The sequence below is a fragment of the Halichoerus grypus genome, chromosome 1 (genome assembly GCF_964656455.1).
Source record: "Halichoerus grypus chromosome 1, mHalGry1.hap1.1, whole genome shotgun sequence".
Taxonomy (NCBI): Eukaryota; Metazoa; Chordata; class Mammalia; order Carnivora; family Phocidae; genus Halichoerus; species Halichoerus grypus.
In genome coordinates, this window is record NC_135712.1 from 54,030,942 (window position 1) to 54,044,980 (window position 14,039).

At 36.5% G+C, this 14,039-nt stretch overlaps 1 protein-coding gene across 8 annotated transcripts in view; it reads right to left on the minus strand.

Moving 5' to 3' along the window:
* Positions 1–14,039, minus strand: part of CD47 (CD47 molecule) — a 50,022-nt gene that overhangs the window by 18,599 nt on the left and 17,384 nt on the right. For all 8 annotated transcript variants that reach the window (XR_013445088.1, XR_013445087.1, XR_013445090.1 and 5 more), the window contains exon 3: positions 10,572–10,661. Coding sequence is in view for 5 of the 8 variants with exons in the window: in XM_036068329.2 (XP_035924222.1) it covers positions 10,572–10,661 (90 nt within the window). In the remaining 3 variants the exon portion in view is untranslated. The remainder of the gene's footprint in view (positions 1–10,571; positions 10,662–14,039) is intronic.

Sequence of the window (14,039 nt, forward strand, 5' to 3'; positions counted from 1 at the left end):
ACTCCTTGGGCGCGGGGGGGCGGGGGGCTGTTCTGTGCACGATACGATGTTTAGTAGTATCCCTGGCTTCTACTCACTATATGCTGTTAACAGCCCCCCCCGTGGTGCCACTCAAAAATGTCTCCAGACACTGTTAAATGTTCCCTGAGGAGGAAAACCGCCTGAGGTTTACAACTGATATACATAACACTGATGAGAAATAACTGGCTATTATAGTAATATTGAGAAAAAGAGAACTTTATTCCATCTTATATAAAATTAGTAAAGCATATGAAATTCGAGATAATTTTGTTTTGAAAAAGCAGAATAAACACTGGACAAATCACACCCTCTTGATATCCTGATGGTAAAAAATGCTTAAATTGTTCAATTAAAATAATTTCTTGAAAATAAACCATAAATACTCAATAGCACTCATCATACATGTTACTATTTTTGATGCTAGCTCTACTGTCAAGTATCTGATACCTTCCCTGAAAGAATATAATAGATAAACTTAAAAATATAGTTGCCCCTTAAACAACACAGGGGTTAGAAGCACTGACCTCCCCCACCCTGTGCAGCCAAAAATCTGAGTATAACTTCACTCCCCCAAAACTTCACTATTAATAGCCACTACTGACCATAAGCCTTACCAATAACATAGTCAAGTAACACATATTTTGTATGTTTTATGTACTATACACTGTATTCTTATAATAAAGTAAGCTAGAGAGAGGAAAATGTTATTAAGAAACTCATAAAGAAAGGAAAATACATTTATAGTATTGAACCATAAAAAAATCCACATATAAGCAGACCCACAGAGTTCAAACCCATATTGTTCAAGGGTTAACTGTATTTCTTTTCCTATATATTCACCTTTTGGGTTTTGTTTTGGTTAATATTAAAATTAATTTTTCACCAAAGTTGATAAAAGTAACCTAAAAGCAGACTGATACTGACTGAAATTCTGCTGTTTCATACACATGATATTTTCCACACCATTAATCAATGAGTGTCCTGAGGGGAAGATTTTTAAACGTATTTAGCATTTAACTTGCTTCCATTAAAATGACAAACAGGTCAAATATACTAAAAAGAATAAATAAACCCCTAAATGACCATAACAAAATCTACATATAAGTTATTAAAACCTAGGGTCCCATTATAACCTATAGTTAAGATCTTAAGGTACGATGCAGGCACCTGAAGATTTTTTTACAACTCTACCTATTTTAGGTTGCAATCATCCTTTAGATTGTAACCTCAACTTTATTCTCTTTAGGGGGAGATGGAGGGCTAAGCAATAATCCGTCCTGAAGCTGAATAACCGAATCCACATTCATCAGAAAAGAGTGAGAATCAATCTGGCAAGTTCCCCAAGCTTTCATTTGATCCAACCAGCCTTGAAACTTATATGACTATGACTCAGTCATGTTCCTGACTTATTATAAGGCACAGATTTTCACATCTTTCCTATTCTCTAAGCTCAAACACTGTCTAGGATGAAATTCCAAGTATAGGTCACAAAGGGCACAAATACAGTTAAAAAAAAAAAAAACTTTGTCTAGACATATGTCAGGTTTTCCATTTAGACCTATGCATACCTGTTATCTAAATAGAATTTGAAAGTTCTGCAAAGGGGTTATAAAATAGAAACTGTGTTTCAAATGTACTTCACAATCAATCAAACATTTATGAGACTCTTCCAGGTTTAATTCAACACACAGAAGAGCTACTAAGATCAAGCGGCAAGAATTCACCTTAAAGTACAGTAGAAGTTCACGCAAAAAGGCAGACATATCATTCTTAACAAAAATCAGAGTGTGAACTTCATATAAAATTCCACCTTTTCAGACTTAGAAGAGCTCTAGGAGAAAAATAATGCCAACAATAGTCACAAAAATAAACCATCAGCAAATGCTACTATTGAGAGTGTTTTACCACAGAATGGCCTTTTCAAACCTTGGCATGTAAGGATGTTGGAGGTAACTGTTGTCCCTGTTAATTGGTTCAACTACTACTTCTTCTCAAGGCTACCTTCCTCTTCCTTAAATTAAGCAGCCATTTCTACCAAATATATTAGTGGGGTCTAACTTATGTAACCATAGGCAACGAAAGAGTATCTCCACGTTTTCTTTAGTGAACCTTTAAAAAGAGTTTCTTCTGACTCATTTCCTTGCTTATGATGTAGGTCCCACACTAAGTGTGGAGAAAATATCTTGTTGCTAACTCAGCTGCCAATTTTTTCAGTATAGCTAAAGGGTCAGGAATCTGATATAGATGCCAGATAACTCAATAATCTCAAGGATCTGTTATTGGTGATTTTTTTTCTAGTCCTTTAAGTAGACTTACCCTTATTTATCAAACCTATCAAAACTTTAAATGTAACAGAAAATAAATTCAAGTGATTTCCTAAACACTTAGCATTAAGATAAAGATAATATAACACCTTAACTGCAGGCTCTTATCAAACTCCCTTGCTGTTTGGCAAGACAATCTACGTAATTTTAAAAAATCAGTATGCTTTGGGGTGCCTGGATGCCTCAGTTGGTTAAGCATCGACTCTTGATTTCGGCTCAGGTCATGATCTCAGGGTAGTGAGATCAAGCCTGGCATTGGGCTCCATGCTCAGTGTGAAGTCTGCTTAAGATTCTCTCCCTCTCCTTCTGCCCCCACTCCCTGCTTGTGCGCACTCACTCTAAAAAGAATTTTTAAATAAATAATAAAAATAAATAAATAAAAATCAGCATGCTTTAAAGGATTCTCCTCAGCAATTAAAAAAAAAAAAATCCTCAGCCAAAAGTACTGAAATCAATACGCAAATAAAATATGAGCAATAACACTATTTATACTTTAAGACTTTATTTTTTTAGTGTAGTTTTAGTTTTATGACAAAACTGAGAGAGAGGTACAGAGAATTCCGTTATATCCCCTATCCCCACACATACATAACTTTCCCCATTATTACCATCACTCACCAGAACAGTACATTTTCTACCAAGGATGAGCCTACACTGACACATCATAATCATCCAAAATCCCTAGTTTACCTTAGGGCTCACCCTTTGTGTTGTATGCTCTTGGGTTTGGATAAATGTATGACGCCCATCCATCATTATGATACCATACGGAGTATTTTCACTGCCCTAAAAATCCTCTGTGCTCTGCCTGTTCATCTCTCCTCCACGCCTACCCCTGACAATCACTGATATTTTTATTGTCCCCACAGGTTTGCCTTTTCCAGAATGTTACAGAGTTGGAATCATACAGTATGTAGCCTTTTCAGATTGACTTCTTTTAATATGTATTTAAGTCTCCTCCATGCCTTTTCATGGCTTGACAGTTCATTTCTTTTAATTGCTGAATAATAGTCCATTGCGTGGATGTACGACAATTTATCCATTCACCTACTGTAGAACAGTAAAGCTGCTATAAATACCTGTGTGCAGGTTTCTATATGGACATAAGTTTTCAACTCCATTTGGATAAATACCAAGGAGCACAATGCCAGGGCATATGGAAAGAATATATTTAGTTTTGTAAGAAACTGCCAAACTGTCTTCCGAAGTGGCTGTACCATTTTGCATTCCCACCAGCAGTGAATGAGAGTTCCTGCGGCTCTACCACCTCATCAGCATTTGGTGTTGTCAGTGGGCATATTTTTAACACAAACCTCTAACCCTAATGCTGCCACAAAGGAATACCATATATATGGGGAAACTATCACATTTTTGACAATAAATTAGGAATTCTAAAATTTTCCCCTTTTACACCTTCTATAAAATAATTAAATATAGCAAGTTACTTCTCAGAAATGAGCTAGATTAATTCATTTATTTTAGAAATATTCACTATGCACCTACAATGTAGCAGGCCCTTTTATTAGCCCAAATCATACAAATCAAGGTACAGGTAGAAGTTTATGCAACAATAATTGATTATGCACCTACTATGTGATAATCACTACTCTAAATGCTGGCATTGAACAAAATAGCCAAATCCAAATACTCCTGCCTCAAGGCCCTTATATTCATATGTGTGTGTGTGTGTGTGTGTGTGTGTGTGTGTGTGTGTTGGGAAGGAGGAGTGAGGATGGAATGTTACTCCCTGACCTTCTTTCCCAATTCAATAAATAAAAGGTATGGGTCTAATTTAGCCTAAAAAAGCCCCTTCATGTATTTAATCTTCAAATTCATGTGAATAAAACATGACATGTCCCTCCAGCCACCTGAAGAAACAGCTAATGTTATAAACAGATACTCCATTTAAGTTTTCTTGTCTCCTTGTAACTGATATAAAGGACATACAAGACAAAATGCAGGTTGTAGTTGATAAATTTCTAGTGAAATTATCAGATCAACCTGGAGATCAAATAAAATCTACCACCTTAGTTTTCATGATACTCCAAAGATGGGATTCAATATGCCCATATAGGTCCACAGACCTCGGTCTATCCAACCAACAAAACCCAAAAATCTATGAATTCAATATCTGCTTAAAGACATGACATTTAGATGGTCCCTTACTGACTGATTAGTGAGTTGGTGGTCAGATAAGAAGGCTAACCAGTGAAGGGTAATGCATACTAGATTAAGAATAAATCATAAAGGGAGATGTGTTTGATTTCATTATTATAGTGCGATTTTCTGACAACTCTAGGAGAGTAATTGTAGGATCTCTTTGGTATCTGTTAAGTTGCAAATCAATATTGTCTTTGAATCAGGATAAAGCACATCTGATCACTTTTAAAGTGAAATTACAATTTCAAAATTTTTAATTTAAATTTAATTTTAAATTTTAAATTAAATTTAAATTACTATTTTACGAATATTTAACATACTCACTAAAAAAAAAAAAACACTGAAGGCTTTGCAAATCTGGTGCTGGAGAAAAAGGAACATTAATGCCAATTATAAACTGATTACTTGCCAAGAGGCAAGTCAAAGAATCTTATAATAAACTCCATACACTATCCAACTGGCTTTGATGAAACAATTTTGTAAACATGAATACTGACACATGCCTGGTCTATAGGACCCAGAAATAAAAAAGCCCAGGCACTGTGCAGTAAGTACTTTGAATGCAGAAGATTAAAGATGATAATGTCCAACATGCTAACTTCCTTTTCTTGGTTCCAAATGTTCCCTGGTCTTGTGGATGGTGCCGTAACTTCAGAATGTATGCAGGAAGTTGGGACGTTTGCATTTGGAAAGGGTCGAAGGAATAACAACTGCATTTCTACAAGAGTACACCGCCGAGCTCTAGTTTTGTTCAGTTCCTCCTACAGTAACACCAGGGCATAAAAACATTTAATAACAGAACTGTGATAATTATGTGGCAAGGACCAAGGGAAAGCACTGGAAATTCAAGATTACTGAACAGAATTCAGAGTAAACTTAATAACAAAGTCCTATTAATAGAATCCATCAACCAGGTCACAGAATGATTCTTTGTAATATTATTTATTTTGATGGTATTTTACCTTCCTGGGTAGAACTTTCCTAGTGCAAGTTAGTATATGTCCTCACTTCTTCAGAATGATTTTTCTAATCTACAAAGAAATTCCCTGTCCCATTACATTCTTTTTATGTGTGTTCATGGTCTAATTACTTTCAGTATTTATAAGCTAGTCCTAAAAATTGGATTCAAGGACTTAGTAGGATTTCAAAGCTGTTGTGAGGACTTTTTTCCTTGAATTTCCTAACAATGATTTCCACATGAACATAAAACCAAATGCCTCTGAGCAGTAACCAAAATCTTTGTGGAATAACCTTGAGCAAGGATTAGAAAAGTTAGAAAAGGACATGAAGGATGCCTAGAATGCATGAATTTGAAATAAATGACAGAGGTCCTTGCTTGGTCCACTTCCAATATTCATGAATTTCAGTTACCATGGTTTAGTTAAATAACACAAATGCCCCCAAATTGCAGTACAAATTTCAGCTACCACAATACCACAATATATTAACTAAGTACTTGCATGAAGTGCAAACTTCACTGCTATCTCTTCAGTCCACAAATCACCCTGTTAATATCAGGTGTGTATCATGATCAGTGACCAATCATGTCACTTCTTTCAAAGACCGTTGGTGACTACTCACTGAACATCTGTTACTCAGTTCATGCACAGACAGCAGAGCATTGTGTGTTGTGTAACTTCCTTGTCTCCCAGTAATAAATCAATGTGATATTTTACGATGGATTATCAAAGGAGGAAATAGGGCAGCAAAAATGAAAGAATAAAGAAATATAAAGTAATAATGCTGGAAGTGAGATCAAATAAAATGTAAATGACATCACAAAATAACTGTGGGAATGTCAACACTACTGCCATTCAAGAGGCTCTAGATATATAGTCAGAGAAACTCAGTAAAAGTGAACTTATTGGCATAAATCAGGATAGTGAGTAGGTTGTGACAAAAGGAATGCAGATGTCCCAGAAGTGGTGACTCTGGCAAAAAACTTCACATAAAAGAAATTCTTGGAGATATTGTATAACACTATAAATGCAAAGGATAAAATGTTGGAAGCTGATCCAAACCTTAAAAGGAGTATGACAATTCACTGAGGCATAAAAAAAGATGCTTGTTCTGTATTCAAAGTTATATAACAAGAAGGCAAGCACCATTCAAACTACTCTTGATGGAACACTTTAATTCTCACTGTTTCTAAATGAGAGTTTCAATTTACCATGTACTAAATAGTTTTACTTTTTTTTCCCATTTCCTAACAGTGTTATTACTGACAGTAAGAGGGTTTTTAATGTTTTGACAAAAATTTTAAAGGTCATGGAGCAACAGTAATTTTTTTGCATTTATTTTAGATTGCTTTGCAGAGTTTCAGCTTACTTGGTCATGTTTATGGTCTCACAGTTTTGTGTAAAGACAAGTTCAAAGGAAGGAAAAGTAAAATAAAAAGTAAAATAGATACGCCTGACTCAAAGAATTTCAGAATGTTGGTATGGAACTGAACCTTAACCCTATAGGAACTAGAGATCTTGGTGGGCAACACTTGAAATCATTTATCAAACATCTTAATGACAGAAATTACCTGGTATACTACCAAAGACTAAGGAAGAACCCTGAAAATCAGCCAGTAACTTAAGCATCATTGGCATGGGAAACTGTGAGTTGGTATAGCTTTCAGAACAAAAAGAAAGTGCCCGAAATGTACTACTACTAGAGATTTGTGACTTTGGTTAAGACTCAGTGTTTGATTCTAGTTATCTCTGAGCTGTTTGCTAAGCATTAAGATTCTGCTTAAAAGTTTGTAAGTTAAAGATAAAGGCAAAGATGTTTAGGAACATTTCCCTGTAAGAAACCTTTGTCTTCAAAACATGGTCTAGGGCTCACCAAGTCCTGGCTTGGCTTCAGGAGTTTAAAAGTCTTCTCAGACTTCTTCCTCAGTAGGATCAGTGACATCCTGAGATACAGTTCAAGATACATTTCTGGTAGAAAGTAACTCTTTCCCCTAAAAATGAAGGCACAACCTGTTCTTTACTACATGTTTAGCCTATGGAAAGTCCAAGTTGAATCTTGGACCACCAAAAGACTGACATACAGAACTAGAAAAGCCACTGCGGAAAACCTCCTGTGATCAAATACAGACCATAAACAGTAACCTGAAACAGTTAAGGACAACTAGAAATCCAGAAAGTGAAAGTCATGGGTCTGAGTTACTATTAATAACTCAGGGACTATATGATAACCACACTCTAAAAAACACATAACTGAACGGCAAGTGGAAAACAGAAGGGCTCTCCTGTTTGGTCGACTCCCCAGGCCATAAACAGGAGGCCTCTTAGAAAGGGTACCCCAAAAAAGGTAGACTCAGATCCATGACTAGCCCAAAAATGGGACAGAAGGCACAGAACATGCACACTTACATGCTTCCTCAACTGAAATGTGCATGCTACAAAGCCAGGAGCAATATGCATTTCATTTCCACATCTCAGGCCTCTACGCCCATGCCTAACAATCAGTAGGCACCCTGTCAATACTACTTGTTGAATAAATTAAAGTAGGTCTACAGTCTGCTCTGTCAGTAAGTTTCATCTACTGAGTATGTGTACCCAGATACAGGTTAACTCTCCCTGAAATAAAAAAGTTCTCAAAATAAGTTCAAGAGAGGGAGGTAGTACACTGTAGTGGTAAATAGCACTGGTTCAAATCCCAGTACCGCCAGAGAAGAACTGGGGGACTGTGGGCAAACTGCCTAACCCACCTGAGCCTCACCTTTTTATCTACAAAATAGGAATGAGAACGATGACACCTACCCCCACTGAGTTCCTGTGGGCTGGAAATGTGACTGCAGAGGTCAGTGCTTTCCAGCATCTATCATACAGAGCAAGGGTTCCACAAATATGTAGGTACTCTTATCATAAACACCTTTCAATGGGAGTCCAGACTGAGTGAATCAAGCATACAGGCCCCTCTCCACATTCCGCCCAACAATTTATTTGTTCTAAGGAGAGCCTAAATAAAAAAATTGCCACCAAAATATTTTTTTAGTTTCATAAGCATGTTCTTTAAAATATGATCAGTGGAATAAATATAAAAAAGAGCATTCAACCTAACACAAACTGAAAATTAAAACAAGATTTTTTTTCACCCATCAAATTATTAGCAAAGATTTTAGAATTATGTCAGGATTATGAGGTAAAAAACAGATATTCTCATCTGCAGTAACTGATACAAAGTTTCAAGAAAACACTTTGGCAGTATTTATCAAGAGCCTGAAAATTGCTCTGCCATTTCCAGTCTTACATATCTTTAGCACAATTATTTCCATAGTATCAAAAAAAATTGGAAACATCCTTAATATCCATCAAGATGAGAGTTAAGTAAATTAGAGTACATCCATAAAAGTAGAGCACAGCTATAAAAAGATATCGAAAACAAAGGGGGAAATCAGGATATAAGTATGTAAGTTACATGAGTCCATTTATGGTTTTCTTTTTTTAAGAAATGTAACAAAAATGCATAGAAAAAAACTGAAAGGGAAGGAGGAAACTCACTAGAATACACCAACAATTTATTTCTAGGTTGGGGGGCTTCAGATTTGTTTTTGCTCTATAATTTACTATTTTTTAAGTCAGAAAGCTTGTAAAGCTTATTTTGTGAAAACATGGCTGATAGAGAACAGACTGACTCCTCGTTCAGTCAATAAAAATAATGTCACTAACGATAATGCCACGATCAACAAACTTCAACCAGTCCAAAGGCAACAAATCGCACTACTGTGAATTAATTTCATTATCTTAAAAAAAGGCTATTCTCTACCTCAATCATATGACATGGGCTTAAGGCCTGGGTCTGCCAATAAAGATAAAGGCTTTCCCTAACATCAGGATAGACTGAATAGGTCTTGATGCTCTATCAGTCTTTTTCGTGATATAAAAATTCACGAATAAAAGGCTTACCAAAATTCTAAGAAAATTTCCACAAGAAGTCTAGACACTTTTTTGAAAATAAAAGTTGTGAAATATCTTGACAGTTGTCACTGTTAGCCCTTTCTTCCCTTTCTTTGCTTTTAGACAAAAGTTGAGAACAGCTTTGAAATCACAAAGCATTTTCCAGAGTGCCATACATTTAGAAGAGCCCACAGAATATATAATCAGTCATCTCTCTTCCATTTTCATCACTTCAGATTTCTGGGTAAAAGTAAAATTCATGAAATATACAATAGGCCAATCCACTACAACATTTTACTAGCTTTCACTTTTTTAAAGGTTGCAGAATGAAATAAATGAGATCAGCATTATTCACACTTTGCCTTGTATAAATGCTAACTGGCCTTCAATGACCATTTCATTGCACGATAGGGAGATGAGGAATAAATCTTACACGTTAGAAGTTTAAATGTTTTAGACTGTCACCTCAGAACCTCACCAATTTAGTAAATTTCTTTTACCAAACTGGTAGGGAAATATGGTTGAGTGTAAGTATCAACCAGAATATATATTACCTTTTTACCTAGCAGTGACAATTCCACATTGTTGATGCTAAATCTGAAATAGCATCAAGATTTACCCTGAGAAGTTTGGTCACGTGACTATTACAGCAAAACATGATCAAAACCCACAATTCACCCGTGGCTACTTCCTTAGAAGCTGTAGAATCATTGTAAGGATGACAAAACACGGTTCAAATGCGGCTTTTCCTAGGATGAACACATGTACACAGACAAGTGCAAACTAGGAAAATAAAGACAGGGCAGTCTTAATGCTCAAAAGTACAATATCCTACCCTAACACTAAGGTAGGGCTGTGACCATCTCTTTGCCAAAATAATGTGTGTAAAGGCTCTGAAAACACTATACTCTATATGAGTTTAAGGTATTGTTATTATTAGGATTCCCACTATTCATTCTTAAGAAGTTTTAAAAATACCTTAGGAATTAAAAGTGAACTGCAGCAAACTGTGGGGGAAAATATACACTTCAAGAATATTGAGACTGTATATTATTATTTATCACATTATCACACTTCTTAATACAACTCAGACAAAATATTTCACTAATATTACCTCCCAGAAATAACGTTTTCATCATTAAAACATAAATGAAAAATAGAAATAAATACTTACTCACAATACCAAACTGTCCCCAAGACAGAAGTACAGCCAAAATTGGGAAAATAACAATGAGGATATTTTCATTTGGAGAAAACCATGAAACTGGGAAGAAAACAAAAATCGCAGTTAATATTTACTATAATCATGTTAAGTCCTGCTATGAATAGTCAACAATATATTTTTATTGTGAAGATGGAAGATAAAAATAACTTATTAAAACTGTGGCCTTAAAATAATTACAAACTACACAAACAGTTTACTTATACGGCAAATTTTATGAAACAAGAAGCTAGTTTAAGTGTTTTTTTCCACATTTTCCCTAACCCATGATTTATGGAAGGAGACAATATGGCACAGGAGCTGAGAACAGGGCTCTGTAGCCACGAAGCCTGGCTTGAAACCTAACTCTACGTTATAAGCTTTGTGAGTTTGGACAAAGTCTTAACACCTCTCTGTTCTTTAGTGATCTCAATTGTCAAACCAGTACAACATAGTACCTACGCCTTGAAGGACTATTGCAACTATTAACAAAGCTACTACGTGAAAAGGCCTTAAAATGGGGGCACCTGGGTGGCTCAGTCGGTTAAGTGTCTGCCTTCTGTTCAGGTCGTGATCTCAGGGTCCTGGGATTGAGTCCCGCATCAGCCTCCCTGCTCAGCGGGGAGTCTGCTTCTCCCTCTCCCTCTCCCCTCTCCCCCCATTTGTGCTTTCCCCCTCCTCTCTCTCTCAAACAAATAAAAAAAATCTTAAAAAAAAAAAAAAAAGAAAACGGCTTAAAACAAAGCTTGGCTATGTACCAAATAGTCAACCTTCACTACAATGATTATAACGTTAGGTATTAAGGAAGTTTCTGTTAAGTGGGTCACATGTTACCTAGACAGTGAAAACAGAGCCACACAATCTACATGAAGGAAACTGTGACATTAAGACTTCAAATAATTTGAGAACTTTTAGAACATTAAGTTTCATTTCATCTTAACACTTAAGACACTGATTTTATCTATGAAATTTCTTCTTTAACAATAAAGCCAAATAAAAGCACCAAAGACATTTCAAAGTTTGCCTGTACATGGGGGATTTGCTGTTTGAAGAACATTCCTAAACACTGCCCAAAGCAAGCACTGGTGGTTCCTCTGAAATCAACCCTACTCATTGAAATCCTCCCAGGCTCTGCCATTCCGTATTGGCATGTGAAGAACCTTGTGGGCTTTCATACCATAATGATACATTTCTTGTATTAACCTTATGTTAAAACCTGGTAAATGTTCGCAATATACAGAATATAACAACATTATAAATTCTTAGAGATATTACCTTTACAGAATCTAGCATTTCACCCTATACATAGTAGAGACTCCATAGGTTTGCTGTTGAAGGTTCTAATAGTCATGAAATAGTTCGGTGAGTGAATGGAAGACTGTGTTTCATTTTTTGCAGATCTCTACCAAGAGACATTTTTCAGATACTCTGAATCAATACCTTAATTTCCAACTGTATTACTGAGTATCTTCTTACACCAAAGAAAACCTATTTTAATTTGGCCTAAAATCCTACCAGGAAAAAATTTTGTAAATTATGCTTAGGTTTTCACATCTAATGCCCAAAGGATTTGATAAAAGCTCTATGACCTAATGACTATTCCTAATCAATTTATTTTCCCTGTCTATTTTCTCTATTATTTTGTTTTGAGTTGTCTATATTAACTTCTCAAACCCTCACAATTATTATATGAGGAATTATCAACCCCTCCTTAATACTGAGGAAACTGAGGCACAATGCAAGGATCTTTTTTCATTTTTATTTCTTTTATTATGTTCAATTAGCCAGCATATAGTACATCATTAGTTTCTGATGTAGTGTTCAACGATTCATTAATTGCGTGTAACACCCAGTGCTCATCACCACATGTGCCCTCCTTAATACCCATCACCCGGTTACCCCATCCCTCTACCCCCTTCCCTATGGATAATGGGCTAGTATCCAAGATATATAATGAACCAAGGATCTTAAGTATCTGAAGTTTTCATGTCCCAAATGGACTTCTGATACCCCTCCGCCTACTTCACCAAATCTCCCCTCTCAGGTTTCCCCATTTTGGTAGTGCTGACTTCTCCAATTACTCAGACCAAACACCTTAGAGTCATCCTTGACTCCTGGTTTCTCTCACACCCCACACCCAGTTCCACAGCAAATCTCATGGGCTCTACATTCAAAATACAGCCAGTATCAGATCAACATAATCAGTATGTGTTTAAGATGAGCTGACAATGAAATGTTCTTTCGCTGACCTCCCTCCCTATGCAACAAAACAATCTCAGGATATATTGATAGAAACCTATTAATACAAGGTGTGTCTGACCACAATATTTATTGAAATCACACCATGGATAGGGTATTCTAGACACTTAAGGTCTGACAGTGAACATGGCAGGTGGGGCCATGAGCTCGAGGAGGGGGAGAAACTGAAGATCAGACTTTTGTGGGGAGTAAGGAGAGGTCTCTGGGGAGTAAGGAGAGGTCTCTGGGGTGGGGAGTAAGGAGAGGTCTCTGAAGACAGGGAAGAAGAGACACCAAAGGAACAGCAAGTTCAAGCAACTAAATGGTGGCTAGAATTTAGTGATACAAGAGGAGATGGGAAGAGTCTTGCTGGAGAAAGATCATGTCGGGTCTTAATAGCTTGTTATGAGAGTTTGGATTTTATTGTAAGAGCAATGCTAAGTGATTGGAAAGCTTCAAACAAAGGAGAAAAATGACCATGATTCATTTAAAATCTTTGCCAGCCATGTGGAGAATGGATTACAGAAGCAGGATCGATCAGAAAGTTGCTGCAGCAATTGGGTAATGGCAGGAAGACAAGGTGTGACCCACAAACACAGTCTTGAGTACATTTCCACTCATCACATTTAAAGACCTAACAGGGAATTGTTCCAAAGGAAGGTGACTAGAAGGGGGATCCTGAAACCATTAGCAATGGCTGGAAGAACTGGGGATTTCAATCTTAGAGAAGAATAAGCTTGGGAGGGAAACACCATAGCTCTTCTTGTGAGAAATTACAGGACTGCATATTCTAGCCTGATTTAAGTTAGAACTGCCTACTAATAGACCAAGATCCTTTGGGAAGTAAGAGAGTTTCCTCATGTCAAGTGTTCAGGTAAGAAGGCTGAATGATAACTTCCTGGGGTGTAATAGAAGTAATTAATGAATTAGACGGTGAGAGACTAAATGATTACTGGAGGATTCCAAGACTCTCTGTGGAAAAAAAAAGTGTAAGGGACATTTCAGTGACATACAGAAGGTGGGACTGTAAAACAAAAAATACCATTGTCTAAGTGATTCTTAATTGAAACTTATCAGAAGGTTTATTCAAATTTCACATACACTCCCCTCTCAGCCTCACCCCAAGATTTTAGTATTTTCTCCATAGTAAATGCGTGTGTGTGTGAGCACGCACACATGTATGGAGGGGGTGTTCTGTCATTC